The sequence below is a fragment of the Callithrix jacchus genome, chromosome X (assembly GCF_049354715.1).
Source record: "Callithrix jacchus isolate 240 chromosome X, calJac240_pri, whole genome shotgun sequence".
Classification (NCBI taxonomy): domain Eukaryota; kingdom Metazoa; phylum Chordata; class Mammalia; order Primates; family Cebidae; genus Callithrix; species Callithrix jacchus.
Genome location: NC_133524.1, coordinates 19,051,631 through 19,072,140, shown reverse-complemented (window position 1 = coordinate 19,072,140; position 20,510 = coordinate 19,051,631). Strand labels below are relative to the sequence as shown.

The following is a 20,510-nucleotide window of genomic DNA, read 5'->3' as shown; positions in this document are numbered from 1 at the left end:
ATGAGAACCTGCATGCTCAGCCATCAAATAACATAAGGACCCTTTTCCTAGTCTACCTTTCAGTCACTACTCTCTGCCAGAATGCTGCTTGAGAGTGTCAAAAATCTGATACTGAGCAAGCCTGTGACAGTGTGGGTATGGGGGGGCTCATCTCCTAAATGTCCTCACTAATCTCTTCCAGTTGGGTTATTAGAATTGCAGCATTAAATAAAAGAATACCTAAATATGAGCACCAAATGGCAAAGCCCAGATCTAGAAAGAAATTACAAAGAAAGAAATACTAAGTTTCACTTTCTGCTAAATGATGTTAACAGAGTCTATCCCCAGATCAATAAAGTCCCTGTATCCTAAAGGCATCAGGTTTTAAACCATTAAGTTGTTTGCCAACTTATATCTTGGTAACTAAAATATCTCAGTGACTTTTTAAACCTAAATAGTGACAGACCGTCTTACCCACAAATAGATCTAAGTATGTTGGTTATTCTTCATTTGCTCAACCTCCAATCCATCCTCCACCCGGTCAGCCTGGCCCTGGGCCTCAGGAACCCAATGCTGCAGATTGTCACCCACGCTTCCTAGCCAGCTAGCTTCTGATTGGGCTTAGCAGTGGAAGGCATCACAAGACAAAGAGGAGAGAGGGGCTGGGAGATGTCTTCCGTGCTCCTTTCCTGTAGGCATCTGCACCCTGACTGATTGTGGCTATGTCCTTCTAGATGACAGCTTCTAAAGAGTGGCTCCTCCTGCCCAGCTCCAGCTCTCCCTGGACTATAGAACCCTATTTTGTCCCCATTCCCCTTCAGGCCTAGAGACAGTAATTGCAGACAGATAACATGCGCAGATATTGGGAAATGTCCTCAGATCACAAAGACCAAAAAGGGACAGAAAACAGCAAAGGCAGTTGCTTGAGCCTTTGGAATACTTAGAAACACTGTTAGCGATGTTGAGCAGAAACGTACATGTGGATCTTAGGAAGAACATATTCAGAGCAATGTAAGAGACAATTCTAACATGAAAAGAGAGGTTACCCAGTTAAGGTAGAAACGTGTCAAAGCTTTAGGTTTTCTGTAAATGTACAAACAGCCTAAACTGTCATTCTGAGTGCTTGTGTCTTAGGATTAGCTGGAAACCACTGAGCTTTGCACCTAATTCCTACATAGAAAGGGCATCATACTGTCTTTGCATTGGAGCTCTGCCAAAGTGCAACAATAAAATATAGCTTTGACAATTCCATAGATCTCTTTGACACACAACTGTAAAGAATCTGTGTTAAATTGCCAACTAGTTAAAAAAAAATTTTACATATAAACTCAAATGGTTGCAGATGGATGGATGGATAATGATTTAAAGTAAGTTTTAAAAGCAAATGTCAAAGGTGCAAAGCTCCATTTTGACAGAGAAGGCTGGCGCAGGACCGGGAGAGTGGCAGTGTGGGGCAGCTGACGCACCATCACATCATGTCCATGGTGAGCAGAACCTCAGGAGAGCCTGACGGAGACAGGCAGGTGCTAAGTAACACAACAGTCTACTGCCTCTCTTAGAGAGAAAGAATTTAGAAGACAAGGTACGCAATAGTGTGTGTATCTCTGGAGACAAGACAGGGGAGTTTATACGTGGCAACTAATGTGATATGGTGCTGTGAGCATCTCTAAAACAGTCCTGAGAAGTCTTAGGGAGCCACTGTTTGTGTTGAGATTCAAGCTAGAATTAACATCTCTAACAAAAAAAGCTTCCATGGAATAAGTATGGACCATAGACAAGAGTGGAGCAAAAGCGCTCGGATGCATGTAAAATGTGGTAAGATCATTCCTAGAAAAAGCATTTAGGACTTTTTCTTTAATATATTCAATACAGTGTCAAGACCTGAAAATGAATTCTTCCAGATATTTTAAATTAATTTCTATTCTCCTTTATTTCAAAAGGGGACTGGGGAGAACTCCTCAAGGACCCATACAAATCTTATCTTCTGTATCTGCTGAAAACATCATCATCAAACACATCCTCCTTAACAGATCCCTAAACAGGTTCCCGAGGAGAGCCTCAGGTCCCCACTGGTTAACTCCAAGAACTCTCTCAAATGAGTCACTAGAAGACAAACACACAGCCTCTTCACAGTATGGGTTACAACAGTAATTACTATAACACAAATCAAAAACATATTATCAGTCTACCGAACTGTATATCATTGGGATAATGTTTTTGTTGTAAACTAAAGGAGCTAAGAGACAATTAAGGTAGAAGGGAGATAAAAGCACCTGAACTGACAGTAACCCTAAAGAACACACAGGACTAATTCGCACCTCCTAAATGCAAAGGAACAACCAAATGATGACTATTCCTTGACTTAGTGTCCGAAAATTTCATGGCAACAAACACAGCCAGCTAATCTAAGTTGTGAGGAGAAACAAACTGAAACCAGTCATTTTCAAGAAAAGTAAACAGCTCTAAAACACAATTACACTATCACAGTTAAGCAGAACAAACATACGATAAATGGTCATCATCAATCTATGGATGCTCTCCCAGACCTAAATAGTACCAGGTATTGAGCTTTCAAAATTCTGATCCGTTAAGAACAATTGCCTGGCCAGGCACAGTGGCTCACACCTGTAGTCCCAGCACTTTGAAAGGTTGAGGTAGGCCAATTGCTTGAGCCCAGGAATTCTCAACAAAAGATACAAAAATTAGCCAGCCATGGTGGCACATGCCTGTGTGTACCAGCTACTCGGGCTGAGGTGGGATGATCACCTGAGTCAGGAAGGCAGAGGCTGCAGTGAGCCATGATTGCACCGCTGCATTCCAGCCTGGGCAACAGAGCAAGACCCTGCCTCAAAAAAGAACAATTGCTCTATATGGATGGAAAATTTGAGGTTGGGGGTAGGAAGAAAATTTATATTAAAAAGCTTCATATTAGAAATGACTATTTTCAGCCAGATGCTCTGGCTCCTGCCTGTAACTCCAGTACATGGGGAGACTGAGGCAGGAGAACTGTTTGAGGCCAGGAGTTTGAGACCATCCTGGACAACAACAGTGAAAACCCATCTCTACAAAAAAATGTAAAAAATTAGCCAGGCATGATGGCATGCTCCTATAGTCCCAGCTACTCAGGAGGATGAGGTGGGAGGATTGCTTGAGCCTGGGAGTTCAAGGCTGTAGTGACTTATGATCATGCCAATGCACTCCAGCCTAGAAGACAGAGCAAAGGCCCTATCTCTAAAAAAAACTAAAACATAAAAATAAAGAATCATTGTTTTCTATTTATCTTGTAATAGTAGACAAGAGAAACTATGTCCTATCTCCCATAATCCAATGAGCCCAGATGAAAAGATCAGCCTCTTGGGAGATGAATGAAGACAGGGAGACCATGACTAGGACACTGTCCTCTTAGACATGCAACCAACAGAATCAAGGAAAGTCAGGTCTGAAAGACAACCTGATCATACGGCCCAAATCCTATATGTATGTTTTTTCAGGAAACAAGCTTTTTAAAAATTATGCTGAAAAATCATATTTAAAGAGCAACAATTTTAATCACTGACTTTACTATTTCCATATTGTCTTACGAAAAATTAATTTCTCTATTCAACGAGTAAAAGACAAGAGCAATCAAAACACAAGACCCCTCCATAGAGCCAGATCTACTTGGTCCAGTCACAAAGATTACACTAGATACATTTCCATCCACCATCTGTGTTTGGCATCCTCTTCTCTCTCCAGAAATCCCCTTGCCTTCACCCTTCTTTCCTCCTCTAGGTATCACTGATGGGTCTCATTCACGTAGAATATTCTAGCTCTTGAGACTGTAAACCCCCTTAGTTGCTAACCCAATGCTACCTTTCCCAGGGAATGCATAGCTTTCCATCATATACTAGTTAAAGATAAGAAAGTCTTTAAGACCCACACAACTCCTTAATTGTGGTTCTGAATCATGCAATAAGCATAAGGAAGATATTTTTGAATAAAGAGCGCTTTCCTTCTTTTCTCTAATTGCATCATTTAAGCAGCCACCTCCTCCACCTACTTGTAAGACCAACACTGCATCTGTATTTCCTTAAAAGGGAATATTTACCTATTAGACAATGTGCTGCTTTCCACATGGTAAGGTTTTCTTTTTGCTGACCTTGAAGGAGAACGATCCAGAAGTCTCTGGGTTTGAAATGTAGGGTGATTCAAACACTGTTCTGTCAAGTATCTGTCAGCTGGGTCCAACTTCAGTAAATTCTCAGGAAATAAAATTTAGGATTGTTAAGAACATTACAAAGTCAAATTTAAATTCTAATAAAAACCTTATTGTTTTTCCTTAGAAATACACGGTCATTGCAGAATATCAGGTAAACACAGTTCAGGAAATTAAAAAAATACTATCTAAATCACCTGTAATCTCATCATCAATGTCCTCTTGGTATATATCATCCCAGCCCTTTTTTGAACATCCTATATATGTATTTTTTTTTTACAAAATTTGGCCTATATTATATACACAGTTTTATACCCTGCACTTCTCATTTACTAATCAAAATCATTTTTACAATATAATTAAAAAATTTAAAGTATACTTTTAATTAAGTGGATATTCACTTGAAAGAAAATACATTCTTAATCTTTCTCTTGTCCCCCAGATACCCAGTTTCTGGAGGCAGCCTAGGTTACCAGTTTCTTGGGCATCCTTCCACGGATACTCTATTCATATCTCTATCTGTTCCTTTTATTTTACCCACATAGTAGTATACACACAATTGTGGGATTTCAGCTTTCTTCCCACTTGACATAAGATCTTAAGAAATCATTCTGGGCTGGGCGTGGTGGCTCACGCCTATAATCCCAGCACTTTGAGAAGCCAAGGCAAGCAGATCACCTAAAGTCAGGAGTTCAAGACCAGCCAGACCAACATGGTGAAACCCGTCTCTAATAAAAATACAAAATTAGCTGGACGTGGTGGCTCATGCCTGCAATCTCAGCTACTCAGAAATCAGTACTGTGGTTTCTCAAGGTGCAGGGAGGAGGTGGGGGGCATAAAGACTGGAAGGAGTGGTAAGAAGGCTTCCACGGTGTTAATAATTTTCTCTATCTCCATCTGGGTAGAGTTACATTAATATGTTTACATTATAAAAAGTAATTGACATATATACATAATTTGTGTACCTTTTGAAAGGGCATTTCAATAAAAATATTTACTTAGAGAAATCTGATGGTAAAGATATTAAATAAATAGGAATTTGAATGTTTAGCTTCTAAACTGGCAGAAGCACAGGAATATTCAGGTTATCTTTCTACTTTTATCTGTGCTAGCTTTTACAGGTACCCCACTGATGCTTGGCAATTATATTTGGTAATGATTTAACAAAAACATTCAACTATTTTTAACTAAAGAAAGATAAAAGGCAGAAAACATGAAATTGTATTTAATTCCATGTTCCTACTTTATTCTATTTACATTTTAAAAGTTACCAAATTATTAGGGTCTCAATCAATAAGGATTGACCGCATGAAAAAGTATATTGACAAAACCTACCCGATTTAAGTGATAATTTATGTATAATTAAACAAAAGGCTTTGAGAGTTCTTTTTTGGGGATAGCATTTTTCAATCTGTGTTCAGAAGAACACTAGAGCTTTAGTTTTATAAAAAAAAAAAAACAGTATTGAGTATTTAATTAAATTTGGAAAATATTGGGTAAGACAGAAATGCTTTTTTATTGTGATATTTCTAAAAGCCTTTATAGATTAATGAATATTGTGAATCTCTACAAAAGGTTATATGGTATGTGGCCTTTCCCAAATGTCACACCCTCCTCCCCCACCTCCACCCCCATACCTATGTACACTATGTTCCCTGAAACACAGATTAACATAGTTTAAAGCACGGCAAAGTTCTGAGAATGCCACTCAGAAATTTCCGACTGTGCTAAGTATGCCTTTTAAAGGCTCTATGCACAGTGTAACCTCCACTGATTTTGACAGTTGATTGATTGGGCATAAAATAAAACTGATCCATTAACAAGTGTTCTTTGAAGGTCTACTATCAAACAACCAGCACTTGCTTATGCACTTCTGGCTGCAGTGAAAGCTGGAGAAATATGAAAAATAGTTCCCACTCAAGGAGCTGACTGTCTACTGGAGAAAAAAAAATAAACTTGAATAATTTGAGAATGCTTTTAGAGTGAAGAGCAGGAAGACTTCTGGATAGGGAGGGTAGCATGAGGGAGAACACTTAGATCACAGCATTAGCAATGATCCTGATATGTCTAAAGTAGAACCAGAAAGAGTCTGGGCGAGAAGAGGCCAAGTTAGAAAAAGAGGAAAATTAGATTCACTGATCAAATCTGTGTAGACAATGGGAGGCTTCAAATACCATGTCAGAAAAAATTGTTGAATCTCTTCTTTCAACATTGATTTTAAGATATGTTTTAAAACCTTATGCTTGAACAGCTCTTGCGTGCTAACCAATTTTTATTTTTTTGTCCATTTTAAGGATGTCATTTAGGAATTTCATGATTCTGTCTAGATGGACTGTGACAATACCAGATCGCACTGTAATTTTAAATAAATTACATGCCTTTTAATATGATATAGTTCCCCATGATTTGCCATTACACATCTTCTAACATTTCACTCATAAAAGCAGGCTATGGTCACATGTAGACATAAAAGAATCCACAAACCAAAAGATATTTTATAGAGATAATATATCACCTTGCCTTACCTTCATTAGGTCAAGTAGAACACTATTCAAAATTCCAAGGTATCTTCTTTCCAAGGACTGAGGATGGTTAACAGCTGGAAACTGTAAGAGCAACACAATGGTAATGTTAACATTTAGGGAAGGATATGCGTGTGCATGTGCTTGTGAATGTTACAGAAGGGAGCAGAGGAGCAAAAATGCCAATCCCAGTCACATTCATACTTGTATATTACTTTTGTTGTCTACATATTTTTTTTTTTTTTTTTGAGATAGTCTCACACTGTCACCTGGGATGGAATGCAGTGGTGCGATCTTGGCTCACTGCAACCTCTGCCTCCCGGGTTCAAGCGAGTCTCCTGCCTCAGCCTCCCAAGTAGCTGTGATTACAGGAACCTGCCACCATACCCGGCTAATTTTTTGTATTTTTAGGAGAGATGGGGTTTCACTATGTTGGCCAGGCTGGTCTTGAACTCCTGACCTCATGATCCACCCATCTTGGCCTCTCAAAGTGCTGGGATTACTGGTGTGAGCCACTATGCCAGTTGTCTGTGTATTTTTATATGGATTAATGGGACTGGGTGTCAATTAACAGGAAAACTCACAGGTGAAAGATGATACTTAAATCTAGACAGACAATACTAAGGCATGTGAAACAAACTAAAATATAAAATTTGAACTAATTATGTAGTAAAATAGAATATCATCTCCTTACACAATTAGTTCTAATATAGTGGATACATGATTTGTCTGCTTATACACATGATTCTTAATTACTGATAGTAATTAAGGGACTAGCAGAAGGGATATTATAAGACATCAGATAGAATTCTTATAGCTTCTTAACAACATTTACTCTTGAAAACAGAGAAGTAAAAAAAGAGACAGTAAGTGGCCAGTATCTAAAAGGTCACAGAGTAGAGAGTGGATTCAGACACACATTCTTTCATCGTTTTTAATATGCTCTTATAATGACCTGTTTTCAAATCCTTCCTTTTTTAAAGCTGGAACCAAAGACAAAGCTAGGTTCCCAGATTAACAAATGCATTTTTAAATAAAATGAGGGGAAGAGGTCAAGTTTATTTAGATGCGCTTTCTGTTCTTTCCTCTGCCAACTCACATTTTGCAATATCTAGTGGATGTTAAAGTACTGAGTAACATGACTGGCAAAGCCCAATGCCATGCACTCCCTTCTAAATGTGAGGGCTAGTCTGCTTCCATATATTATTTCCTCTATACCAATATACAAGCATTTCGAAGTACTAAAATTCCTAAACACGCTAAATAAGTAAATGGAAGGACTAATTATATAGTAAAATTTCAAACAAGGTATTAAGGAGTGATTACGACATCATCTCCACACCGTGCTCTGGACAGCAGGAGACTAAAAATACAAGACCCAAACCCTGCTCTTGAGGAATTGGCTGTCTGGTTGGGAAAACATCAGTGTTAAACTGTGCAACCATAAATTCTAGTTGAAGCTCACAGAAAGGAAAGACCAAAGTGGTTTATGGCCATGGAGAAAGAACCCATAGGTAATAACTGAACTGGGTTTTTAAAGATATGAAAAATGTAAAGACAGAGAAAAGTAGGACAGCACCTTCCAGATAGAGGAATAGAATGAACTCAGCACAGATGCACAAGGCAATATCCTAAAACTGATTTCTGAGGGAAGTGATGTTATGCGAGGCATTCTGGATATATTATTCTTATTTTAGAGATGAAGAAGGTGACAATCAGAAAGTTCAAATAACTGGTTCAAGGCAAGTTACATAATTAAACAGCAGTAGAACTAGTATTTGCACCCAGTCTTGTGATCCAAACCCACACTCTTTCTAAACCTAGGTGCCTCTCCTAAGGGAAGTACAGAGGTTTCCTTTGATGTTACTGGAGCATTAAATATCAGCCCAAAGAGAAAGACAACAACCATGCTGTGATAAAAGACCCTATACCAGTACATTTTAATATTTTGTGTATGAGGTGTATCTTATGCTACCAGATATCCCCTTCTTTTTCTAGGAGTCAAATTTCATTGACAAAAAAATTAATGCTGAAAGTCAAAAGGTATTAGAAATATTACAATAAAAAAATGACCAAGCAAACTCCTAACTTCAAAGAATTAATTTACATGCTTTTCAATGAGACCTGCCATTTTACTATGACATAATTCAACAAACAGCCAAAACTCATGCATAGAAGTTTAACGTATATCCCTATCAGTCTTGTTTCTTTCTGAATCATGTGGCCAATCCAATCTAATCCAATGAGAATGCCTCTTTGCTGAGCACTATGTGTGAAGTTCTGGCCTGGACATTTTACAAATAATATTTCATCTTTACACCAATCCAATCGGGCAGTCCTTTGGTTATCATCATTTTACACAAGAAGAAATAGAGGCACAGGATGGTGAAATAACTTACTGACATCATTCAAAATAGTAAATATGGATCCAGGCCTTGAACACCAGCAGTCTAACTCCAGAGCCTAGGCCCTATACTATGGGGCATCAACTGTTACTTTATCACAATAATGCAAACCAGTATAGCATCATCTTGTAGATTTTCCTGTCTCTACACAACTAAATCCAAATGCGCATCTCACTGGACTGGTTACTGGTGAGTCCATGGTGCACAGCAGATGCAGTTTACATGTCCCATGTGCTTACCTATCTGTCATAGACATTCTCAAATAACATCATGAAAGAAAACTTCTCCCTCAAAAGATATTGTTAACCCTCCAAAGAGATTAAACTAATTTAGTTAAAATACCAAAAACATTTTCAGACTAAAATGTAAAAGTATTAAGGTTTATAAAAGTCAAAGTGTGATGGAGGCAGCAATTTACTGAAGGATGTTTGTAAGCAGCATTGTCATATGCTGTCAAGCATTTTATAGATAATACTTTTTAGAGAAGAAGACTATGAACAAACAGGACCCAGACAAATGAGAAAAAGATATCCTTTGTGGGACCTATCTAATCAAAATGCTCCTCGTTCTTCAATATCCATTTCAAATGTCAAATGCTCCATAAAGTCTTCTCTAATGAATCCCCAACCATGATTTCTAACTTTCCAGAATATTTGACACTCTCATGTTCTAAACCATATGGAAATACATTAGAAAACTATACAACACGGTAAACAATGCAGTACTTTATTATATACCCTGCTTTCTTATCAACTGTATTGTTTTCTAGTTATTTTGTGGATGAAAGTCTTAATTCTTCAGCTAGTTTATAAGTTATTAAAGCCAAGTAGCATGTCAGACCTGTTTATACTCTCTTCAGAGAATCCAGCATAGAGCCTCATTAACCAGGCCAAGAACAAGTCAGCCAGCAAACCAGGCTTAATGTTCCAGCAGTTAATGTTAAAATACTGAGATCAAATATTTAATCATTCAACACTATTCAGCCTAGCAGGCATTATTCTAGGTGTGCTGCAAATATAAAGGTGAACACAACAGTTCACTTCCTCAGGGAAGTCATTAGTCCAGTGAAGATACATATTTGCAAACAGCTACTTAAAGGAGAATGCAATGGGTGCTACAGAGAAGGTATGATCAGAGTGTTACTGAGTCACCAGTTTCCCCTCGAATAGTCTAGAAGGCCTTCATGGAGGGAAGAAATTTGGCCTGAGTCTAGGGGAGGAAGAAGGAGGAGAAGAAAGAGGGGTGAATGTTGGGAGCGTTATAGAAATGGAAATGCAGACTATAGAAACAGTATGTCAAGGAAATGCTGAGAGGTTCAATGTGGCCAAAGAGCACACACTGGGCCAAGCAGGGAGGCAGAGATGAGGCTGCAGGGCTAAGAAGAAGGGGCTTTTAAAGCTACCCTAAAGAGTTTAAACTTTCAGAAACATTGAAGAAGTGTCTAAACAAAGAAGAGAATTGTGTGGTTTGAGAAATGTGAGAAGGCTAAAGTGAAAAGAGAAAGATCGGGGGATCCATTTGGGGGTGGTGGTCAAAGGTTAGGTAAAGATAAAAGGGTAGAAGAAGCATGAGAAATGGGGAGGAAAAAAAATACAGTTGAGCTTAAATGCTGATGCTGGAGACTGGTTAATCACTTCTCAGATATGTAGTGCGTACTTACTGGATATGGTAGTTTCTGTGTTAAATGCTGGAAACATATCTGTGATGTGATGAAACAGTTGATTTCTGCCCTTGAGAAATTTAAATTCTAGTGAGGGAGGACTAGATAGTTAATAATTAACAAGTAAAGAAATAGACAAAATAATTCCATACTGTGGTAAGTTCTATGATAGAAAAAAAGGGTGTTATGGGAGAAAGAATAGGAAGGAGGTGGGGATGGTATGTTGGGTTGCCAGAGAAAGGGGCACTCTTTGAGACTGACAGAATGAGAAGGCACCACATGAGGGAAGCACCTTGCCAGGAGAAGAAACCATGGGTCCCAAGTTGATGAAACTGGAAAAACCGTGGAATGTTTACAGAAGCAAAAGAACAAAAAAGAATCTGGAGGGGGGGGCGGGGAATGGAGATAGGTATGAGATGAGGTCAGGCAAGGAAGGTCTCAGTCTACAGCAAAGAGTTTAGATTGATTCTCAGTGAAAATGCAATTCATTAATTATGACTAACTTTATTTCTGAATATAATAGATTTTTCTTTCTTCTAGACTGTGGACAAGTCCTGTTTATTGTCATATTTCCAACATCTAGTATGACAAATGTTTGAAAATGTTGAGCTAACCTGCTGAACCACATGTACTGCTGGCACCCCAATGACTGGTCATATCTGGCAAATTTTTGGCTTACAAAAGCAAAAATAAAAGGAGAAAAGACAAACTTGCCTGAGGTAACTCAGACAAATGTGAAAGAGAGAGAGAGAGAGAGAGAGAGAGAGAGAGAGAGAGAGCAGAAGGAGATAAAAGAGACACTGGTATGCCTTTGTCCATTCATTTCGCCCACATTCACTGCACCTAGAAGGAGCTGGACGGTTGGGCACCCAGGTTTGAGTAGTAGTGGTCTCTAAAGGGAAATTAACTGAGGGCCAGAAAGTCAAAAAAAAAAAAAAAAAAACAAAAAAACAAAAAAACAAAGTACTCTGTAAATGGCAAAGTAACATGGTTTGAGAATTATGCATTTCAGAGATAGGAAGGAAATGGTGAGATTATTTTATAGTTGCCACAATGACCAGCAATTGCCCCATGTTGGCCCAAAAAAGTAGCTGAAAACTTTTAAAAAGTTGTTTTTGGGGTAGATTAAAGTTAGAAGTAACCTATAACTCACTGAGCACTCCAATAAGGTGACTCCTCCTCATTTGGGAAAAATTTATACTTTCTAAGACGCTATTTAGCATATTCTTAGAAAAGCTTTGCACAAAGTTGTCAAGTCTAGGAAAGACTGCCCAAGAGAATACACTAATTTTTTTTTTTTGGAGACAGAATCTCACTCTGTTGCCCAGGCTGCCTCAGCTCAATGAAACCTCTGCCCCTTGGGTTCAAGCAATTCTCTTAACTGCCTCCCGAGTAGCTAAGACTACAGGTGTGCGCCATCATGCCCGACTAATTTTTCTATTTTTTGTAGAGATGGGGTTTCACCATGTTAGCCAGGCTGGTCTCAAACTCCTGGCCTTAAGTGATCCGTCTAACTTGGCCTCCCAAAGTGCTGGGATTACAGGAGTGAGTCACCACCGTTCATGGCCCCAAGACAATACACCAGTTTGAAAAGAAGATTTGATGTTTCACTGTCAGTGGACCAGAAATATTTACTAAAACAAGAACCTTTAAATCTGGGGAATTCAAGTTTTCAGTGCTCTCCTCAAATCATTATAAACATGTTTGCTCAATATTCATACATTTGGTATATTTGGGGGATGCTTACTATTTTGGATAAAGAAACAGTCTAGGCTGGACGTGGTGGCTCACACCTGTAATCCTAACAATTTGGGAGGCCAAGGCGCGCAGATCACAAGGTCAGGAGATCGAGACCATCCTGGCTAACATGGTGAAACCCTATATCTACTAAAAATACAAAAAATTAGCCAGACGTAGTGGCACACACCTGTTGTAGTGTCCCAACTACTCGGGAGGCTGAGGCAGGAGAATTGCTTGAACCCGGGAGGTGGAGGTTGCAGTGAGCCAAGATCATGCCACTGCACTCCAGCCTGGGCAATAGAGCAAGACTGTCAACAACAAAAGAAACAGTCTAAGATAACCAAAGTTTAGAGTGTAAGAATGTATACGCTAAAAAAGATTTGGAAAAACTGGAACTTATAAATTAAAAAAAGATTAGAATTTGAATTCTAACCACTTTTTAAATTCACAAATACTATAAAATATTTCGAAATAAAATATTATGGTAAGGATTATAAACACCATAATGGGAAAAGAAATAGCATTCAAAGGATAGTTTAGCATTCCATTGTTGTTGTTCAAATGGTATTTGAATTCTATTCAAATATTGCAGTATTGATTCCATTTTGGGTTTCAGCAAAACATCTTACCCGGAGCCCATGAAAGCGAGGATTACTGTAGAAGAGCTTCATCTGCTCAGATGGAAGTGGTCCTAGCACCTTCTGAATAGTAAAAAGTTGGTCAATTTCACTTTCTCCAGGAAATAAAGGCTGTCCATCGCTAAGCTCCCCAAGAATACAGCCCACCGACCACATGTCTACGGACTTTCCATAGGGAGCGCTGAAAAATAAAGGAAGAGATTATTTTGGCAACTGAAAAAATACAATGTTTTGATAATTTCCAAATTATTGTGAACAAATTCATAATTTGCAGCAAACTTGTATATTTATGAAATTAAAATCTTCCATGTGAAAAAAGGTAAGGCTGAAAAGTAAATCATAAGAACACAGGTGAATAAACCTATGCTAATAAAGCCATCAATTTAATAATAATTTAGTATACACTAATTTGAAAAGTATTCACATAAATATATGTAAAAATATATATATATATATATATTAAACGTGAATGGCATAATAAACCCTAATACAGTATACATGTCTGGCAAGTAATACCTCACTAGGGAAATGAAATGCTTCCAAAGAATTGTATTTTCTAGGATAAATAATTATCCTTTAGCTCTTTAAATGTCAAAAAGATACATCTTATCCATTTTATGAGTTTAGTCTATTAAAATTTACTATGGACTGACTTATGTGTTTTCTTAACAATGAATATTATTTAACCTTCCATTACTCAGCATCACAGTTTCTGATAGCTAAGATTGTGCTAAGGTCTACCATATTATTTATTTGAATATAATATGTGCGTAGCCTATGTATCTAGAGCTTTATGGTAGCTATTCCCCTCAAAACATTTTCCAGTTCACTTAGGAGTTTATAGCTTTCTTCTAGGGTGTGAGTTTACCAGAGGGCTTTAGGAGTGCTGCTGTTATTGATAAATGGAGGTTTGTATATGAAAATCTAGGTACCCTCAAAACAGTTTTATATCTATTTCCTAGTAGCTAGAGTGTTAAAATTATTTATAGCAAATTAAGAAACCACACACACACATACACACACACACACACACACAAAGCGCGCATGCTCACACACGTTTCAAACATAAATAAATAATCCAAGCTTTAAGAAGGGAAACTCAAAAGAAAATATTGAAAAAAGAATATGGAATGAAACTCTGGAATGCCAAAATGAAACAGTAGTGAAACAAAACTTTTAATTCAAAGGACTGTTAACATTACACAGAACAGATTTCTAGGATAACAAATCATTGCAATGGTAAGTCAATATTTCATTTATTCATTTCCTTCCCATATCAACCTAAGAACCACACAAAGAAACTTCACTTAGATCTTTTAGGTAAGTTTGTTGGGCAGGGAAAGATACTGATCATTCTTTCATATCTATCTGAGAGAGAGAAAATTTGTTCCATAGTGCTAGATGGAGAAACTTATGGAAAAATTCCACATACCCACTACAAGCTATTTTTCTTCTGTCATCTGATTTGAATAATTTATGCAGCTGGAATGATTCTGAATGTCAAGGACAAAGCCTTGAGAATGTATAAAATTTAAATTCTTAATGTATAACCAAATATCTGATTTCAAAGGGATTTTTACTAATACAGTCTTCAACTAGTACTTGACAATCAGTTAGCAATGCTCATTTTAGCACTAATTTAGTTACATTATCCCCATACTTTCAGCAGCTACCGCACATCTCTAAACATAACTCTAGTTTTTCTATAAGTATTATTAGGCAGCAAATACTCTCCGAAGATTCACAATAAGGTTGTCCTCAAGATAAACTTCTTGGGGCCATGTTACAGACATCACCATATTATAACAAGCCCTTCTACTACACTTGAGTCCTCAGATGGGGTTCTAAGAATGATCTACTTCATACTCAGTTCTCCATTGGTAAAGTGTCCAGTAAATTCAAATTTCCCAAAAGAAAATGCACTATGCATCCCAATGAGTCCAAAAGGTACACAGAAAAAATACAGACAAACACAAAGAAAATCAATCCTAATTGTAAGATTAAAAATTAGCATAAAAATTCTAGACTCTGCCCACACAATGGAAGAGATAATAAAGTGACTAAGCATCATTTCTCTCTCAGGATAAAGCAAGCTTTTGATAAAAAAAATACTAAAGCTTTCAAAAAGTGATGTCAATGATTCTTACAGGCTTTAGGTCAGCAATAAATCAAGAATTACTACTAGATGATTGGTAGATAGTGGAAAATAAGTAGTTAATATAAAATCAAACCCTCAGTGAGTAACTTAAACATGCAGTCATCATGCTCTTCAGAAAAAAATCCAGAAACTTATATTACTATTACATAAAAAACATTTTTAAAAATTAAATTCCTCATGTCCCCCAGATACATGTATGGAATGCTAAAGCAATGAAACCTACAATTTGTGCACTTGTCATCATTATCACTATATCTAATTTTATTTGTGGAGTATAACTTCTTTCTCTGTTCTTGGGTGGTCCCAAAGAAGGAAATACAATCTAGGGAAAATAATCCTACAACTAGGGTAGGTAGAGAATTATTAATGAGAACTACAGGCTCCTGACTCCTTCTCAGGCTTTAAAGTTAAAATGTGCTAAAAAGAAAAGAACCTGATCAGAAGACCTTTTTCTGGTACTAACAGATGAATGAAACAGCATTGAAAGTTAAAGGGTGGGCACAAAGGGAATGGATGTAGAGAAGTTACTGACAAAATCATCAATGCAGTGCTAGTTTGAATAGCCAGTTATCATCAAATAGGATTTACATTGTTCAGAACAAAAAATGGCGATTGGTTAGTTTTTTGTTTGTTTGTTTTTGTGATGGGGTCTCGCTCTGATGCCCAGGTTGGAGAGCAGTGGTGTGATATCAGCTCACTGCAACCTCTGCCTCTGGGACTCAAGTGATTCTCCTGCCTTAGCCTCTCAAGTAGATGGGACTACAAGCAGGCATCACCATGCCTGTCTAATTTTCATATTTTTTTTGTAGAGACAGGGTTTCACCATGTTGCCCGGGCTGGTCTTGAACTCCTGAGCTCAAGTGATCTGCTAGCTTTGGCCTCCCAAAGTGCTGGGATTACAGGCATGAGCCACTGTACCCAGTCTGGTTCAATATTTACTCCATGTGCCTGGCAAAATGGTCGGATGTAAGAGATACTTGATAAGTATTTGATGAATGAATAAATGAACAAATAGGTAAGACAGAATGTCAAACTGTGTGGATATTCACATTCTTCATGTAGAATTTTATTAACAAAGATGGCTACAATAATTTTTTCCATTTCCATACATATGCCATTTTGTAATATGTTCTGCCATTTGTCCCATCAAGAGGTGGAATTTATTCCTCCATACCATCAGTCAGGGGTTGGTCATGCAACATGCTTTGGCCAACGAGGCAAAAGCCATACAAAAAAGGCCTGAAAGCTACTGCTGCTTTGAGGCTCACCCTCTTATGGCACAGAATTCTCCAACTATCACACTTAGAAACTTGGACTAGCCTACTGGAGGATAAGTCTCCAGGGATCAGAGATGTTCTGACCCATTTAGACTCCTAAACTAACCAGCTCCCAGATGACCTGCCAGCTGACTATACCTTCCATGAGTGACCAGCAGAAGAACCACCAAGCTGAACTCAAACTGCTGATGCCCCCACACCCAGAATTGTAAGCAAACAAAATAGTGCTTATTTCATACCATTAAGTTTTAGGTAGTTTGTTATACTTCAATATGTAACTGACACATTTAATTAACTGAAGTTTATTTTCCATAGATGATCTCAAAGCCAATGACAACAGGATCAGCAGATGTGGAGATGTCATTCTATTTTGGGACGGTAACTCACCCAAGTAAGAGTTCTGGGGATCGATACCATCTGGTGGCAACGTACTCTGTGTAATTAGCATTATTGCCTTCTGACAGATTACGAGCAAAACCTGCAAGATAGAAAAGTCCAAAGCTGTAACTTTGAAAAATAAATAATAATTAATGTTGGCAAAATATTTTAGCACTAGTAATAGTTTAAACGACATCAAAAGAATGTGATGACTGTTCTTGCATGGGCTATTTATTAATAATATCCTTATCTTAAAAAGTTAGTAGAAGGTTCCTATGTCAATTGAAAGACATACAATGTATTCACTTCAAATCCAGTCTCTTCACTATGCTAAAGAAATCCATGTTTTCAAAGTCACTCCATGCTTTTATAATTATTCAGAGCGTACTTTTAAATCAGCTCTCTCAATAAATCCAAACCTTAGGGAAAAAATGAAATGAAGTCCCCACAAAAGCTAGAAATCAAAGTCAAACTAGCATATTGTAGATGATCATTAATTTTGCTATGTGGCACTTACACAGTATTTGCATACGTATTGTTGCTGAGCAGTTCTGGCCCTTACATAAACAGTGATGGAAACAAAGCAGGCCAAAATTAGTATAATTTCCTAATGACTGAGCATATTAGGGGTATCTTAGTTACCAATTACAGACTCTATCATAACTTTTACCCCCACCCTTTCAAAAGGTTTTAGGGCCACAAAATAAGGCAGGAGGATAAGTTAATCATCCATCTAACTCACCAAACACAACATAGGTTCACTGAATAGTTACAGCAAATCAGAACATTAAAATTAAGAGTGAAAATTAAGGTGTACATCAGTTTTGAGACATGGAAAATAGTTTTTCTTAAAATGAAACAGCAATAAATTAAAAACAATCACAGCACAAGACAAAACCTCCAACTTCAGATAATCAGTGTTTCTTCATAAGACATGCTTTGAATAAATATTTGTATTTTTGAATGGGATTCTTCAAGTCAGACCAAGAGCTGCATGCTCTGGGAGGGGAAAAATTAGGAAGTCCTTGCTAGGGATACACGGGACACAGAATGCCACATGTGGTGCTGCCAGAAGGAACTTCCTGACCATTTACAACAGTCTTTTCTCTGAGAAATAATGCCAGACCAGGAGTACTCTTTTCCTACTATTAACCATTCTATAGGCATTATTTTATATTCATAACTTGCTTTATATTTTCAGTAACTTAAGTCTCTGTTTTGGGTGGTAATCACAATTACAGACAGGAAATCAGAAACAGATGCTATTCCTGAAAATCATAATGCTAAGAAAATGCTAAAAATGCTATAATCAAAATCTTTTAGATCTAGTATTCAATATTTCCTTTATCCTAAGCACATTCTTTAAAAATTTAGGATATAGCAAGACTCTTTTACATACTAGTCCTTATCATAAAGTATGAAGAAAATTAGCTCCCATAAAACATTTTTTCTCAGGCAAACAGGTTGCTAATATTCAAAACCTTTGAAAATATTAAGTGACAATACCTACACATGCTTCCAATTGCTACAATGGACAAAGTGCATAGGAGATGAATGTGTAATTATGAAATATTTAACAATTAAATATTAAATATGAAAAAAGACATTTAAAAAATCAAGTGTTTATTTTTCAGAATACAGGTTAGGCAAAATTATAATTTAAAAAAGTGACCCATGACCTAAACAACCTAACATACAATCTAAAATTTTTTTCTGAATTATTTTAATTTAAATGGTTAACTGAGATTAATACAGAGTTATCTACATGAGAGACATAGACAATTTTCTACTAGGAGAGAGTACACCTAAAAAAATTTCCCTATACATTCAATCAAGAGCTGGAATATTATACATTACTAATCCCATTCACTGAACATTTAGAGGGAACAAATGAAAATGCTCTAAAAATGTCTTTTGACTTTATAGATATATAACTATCGCATATACAAAAGACTTATGTATATTTATAGAGGAATACTTTTGGTGTTTATGATAAAACCTGAAACAACTATCAACATTAAAAAACTTTTGTCAAGTAATCAGGTTTTAGGCTTATGTGTGTATTTGCTTTGAACTAATTCTTATTCAACAAAAACCATATGACAATTTTTTTAAAATAGTAGACAATACTCTGAAAAGAAGGAGCAGCATTCCTCCAGCAATCAAGTTTTCAACATATGACTCAAAAGAATGTTCCTCTACCAATTTAAGTCAAAACATATTAATTATTTTTAATATTCCTTTAAAAACTACCTATGTGTTACAATAAATTAATTCTGTTAAGTACCAGGACTTAATTTCTTTTTAACTTACCAAAGTCACACAGTTTTAGGACATCATTGTGGCTGATTAAGAGATTTTCTGGTTTTATATCTGGAGTGTCAAGATTAAAAAAAGAAAATTAGTAAAAATGTTCTATGTTCTCCTGATTGACATTGTTAGATCACTGCAACAGCATCTAATTAGAAATATCTAGAGTAATTTGAATAGAAAACTGTGGCAGCAAAAAGAAAAGTAACACATTTTATCCTGGTACATAAAAGTCTCAATGAATTTCTTTTTCAGAAATATGCAGGCCACCATTTCAAAAATAATTTTTTCCTTTTTAACTATTAAAAGGATTAACTGGATCTCTGAAAGAATTTTAAGAATAATTAAATCTAGGCCAGTACATCTCAAAAAACTATTATTACTTCATAAAATACTAATAATACCAATTTTTAGAGATAGAAATATAAAATATTTACACTCACAAGATACTTTAAAATACATAAGAATAAATAGCTAGCATTATATTTACTGGAGAAAAAATACAAGATATGCTTTCTGTTACATTCTTCTACATAATTTCTGTATTTACATCTCTTTAGCTTTTCCGCATGGTTTACAATTATCAATGTCTGATGCTGAAGTCATACTGGATGAGTCAAAATAAGATTTCTAATTTTTTCCATGTTTTGATGATATGGTGGGAGTTAAGTAGAAATTCACAGAAAATACAGTTGAATTCTCTCCTTGGGAGGCATCTCACAATTATATTTTTAGAGTAGAATACCCATCATCTATATCATATGATAGAAGTGCAAATGGAGAAAGGGCAGAGGTAATAAAATCTATAGATTTCAAATCATGGTTTCTACCATTAATTCACAACCACTGATTCACTATGCACGTAACCAAATCACAGCATCATGATGGAAATGCATCTAATTCAGATCCTCATTAATATCCTCAAACTACATTATAGACTGTTACTAGAATCATTACCCTAGACACTAGATGTCCAGTTGATGTGGAGATCTACCCATGCTACCAACAACCTTGATAAGGTAACTGCTATGAGAGTCAAATGCAAGAGAAATATAAACTGTTTCTAGGAATAACATATGTTAGCATTCTTCCTATGACCTTTAAACTATTCTAACAAGTGAAACTATTTTTAAAGTGATATCCTTGCGTGTTTATGTATAGGTAAATTAAAATATAGCATTCTTTTATCTGCTAATTCAAAGACAAAAAGTAGATACTGCAATGCTTTTTGATAAATATTTAGGATCA

General features: G+C 36.6%; 1 protein-coding gene across 8 annotated transcripts in view; it reads right to left on the bottom strand.

The window, feature by feature from the left end:
• CDKL5 (cyclin dependent kinase like 5) overlaps positions 1-20,510 on the bottom strand; it is a 196,521-nt gene that overhangs the window by 33,940 nt on the left and 142,071 nt on the right. For 6 of the 8 annotated variants that reach the window (XM_078362838.1, XM_078362837.1, XM_078362839.1 and 3 more), the window contains 5 exons: positions 19,266-19,325; positions 16,962-17,052; positions 13,131-13,320; positions 6,700-6,780; positions 4,067-4,218 (listed from right to left, as the gene is read on the bottom strand). In XM_078362838.1, the coding sequence (XP_078218964.1) occupies positions 4,067-4,218; positions 6,700-6,780; positions 13,131-13,320; positions 16,962-17,052; positions 19,266-19,325 (574 nt within the window). The remainder of the gene's footprint in view (positions 1-4,066; positions 4,219-6,699; positions 6,781-13,130; positions 13,321-16,961; positions 17,053-19,265; positions 19,326-20,510) is intronic. The other 2 variants (XM_078362841.1, XM_078362840.1) reach the window with 1 other exon arrangement.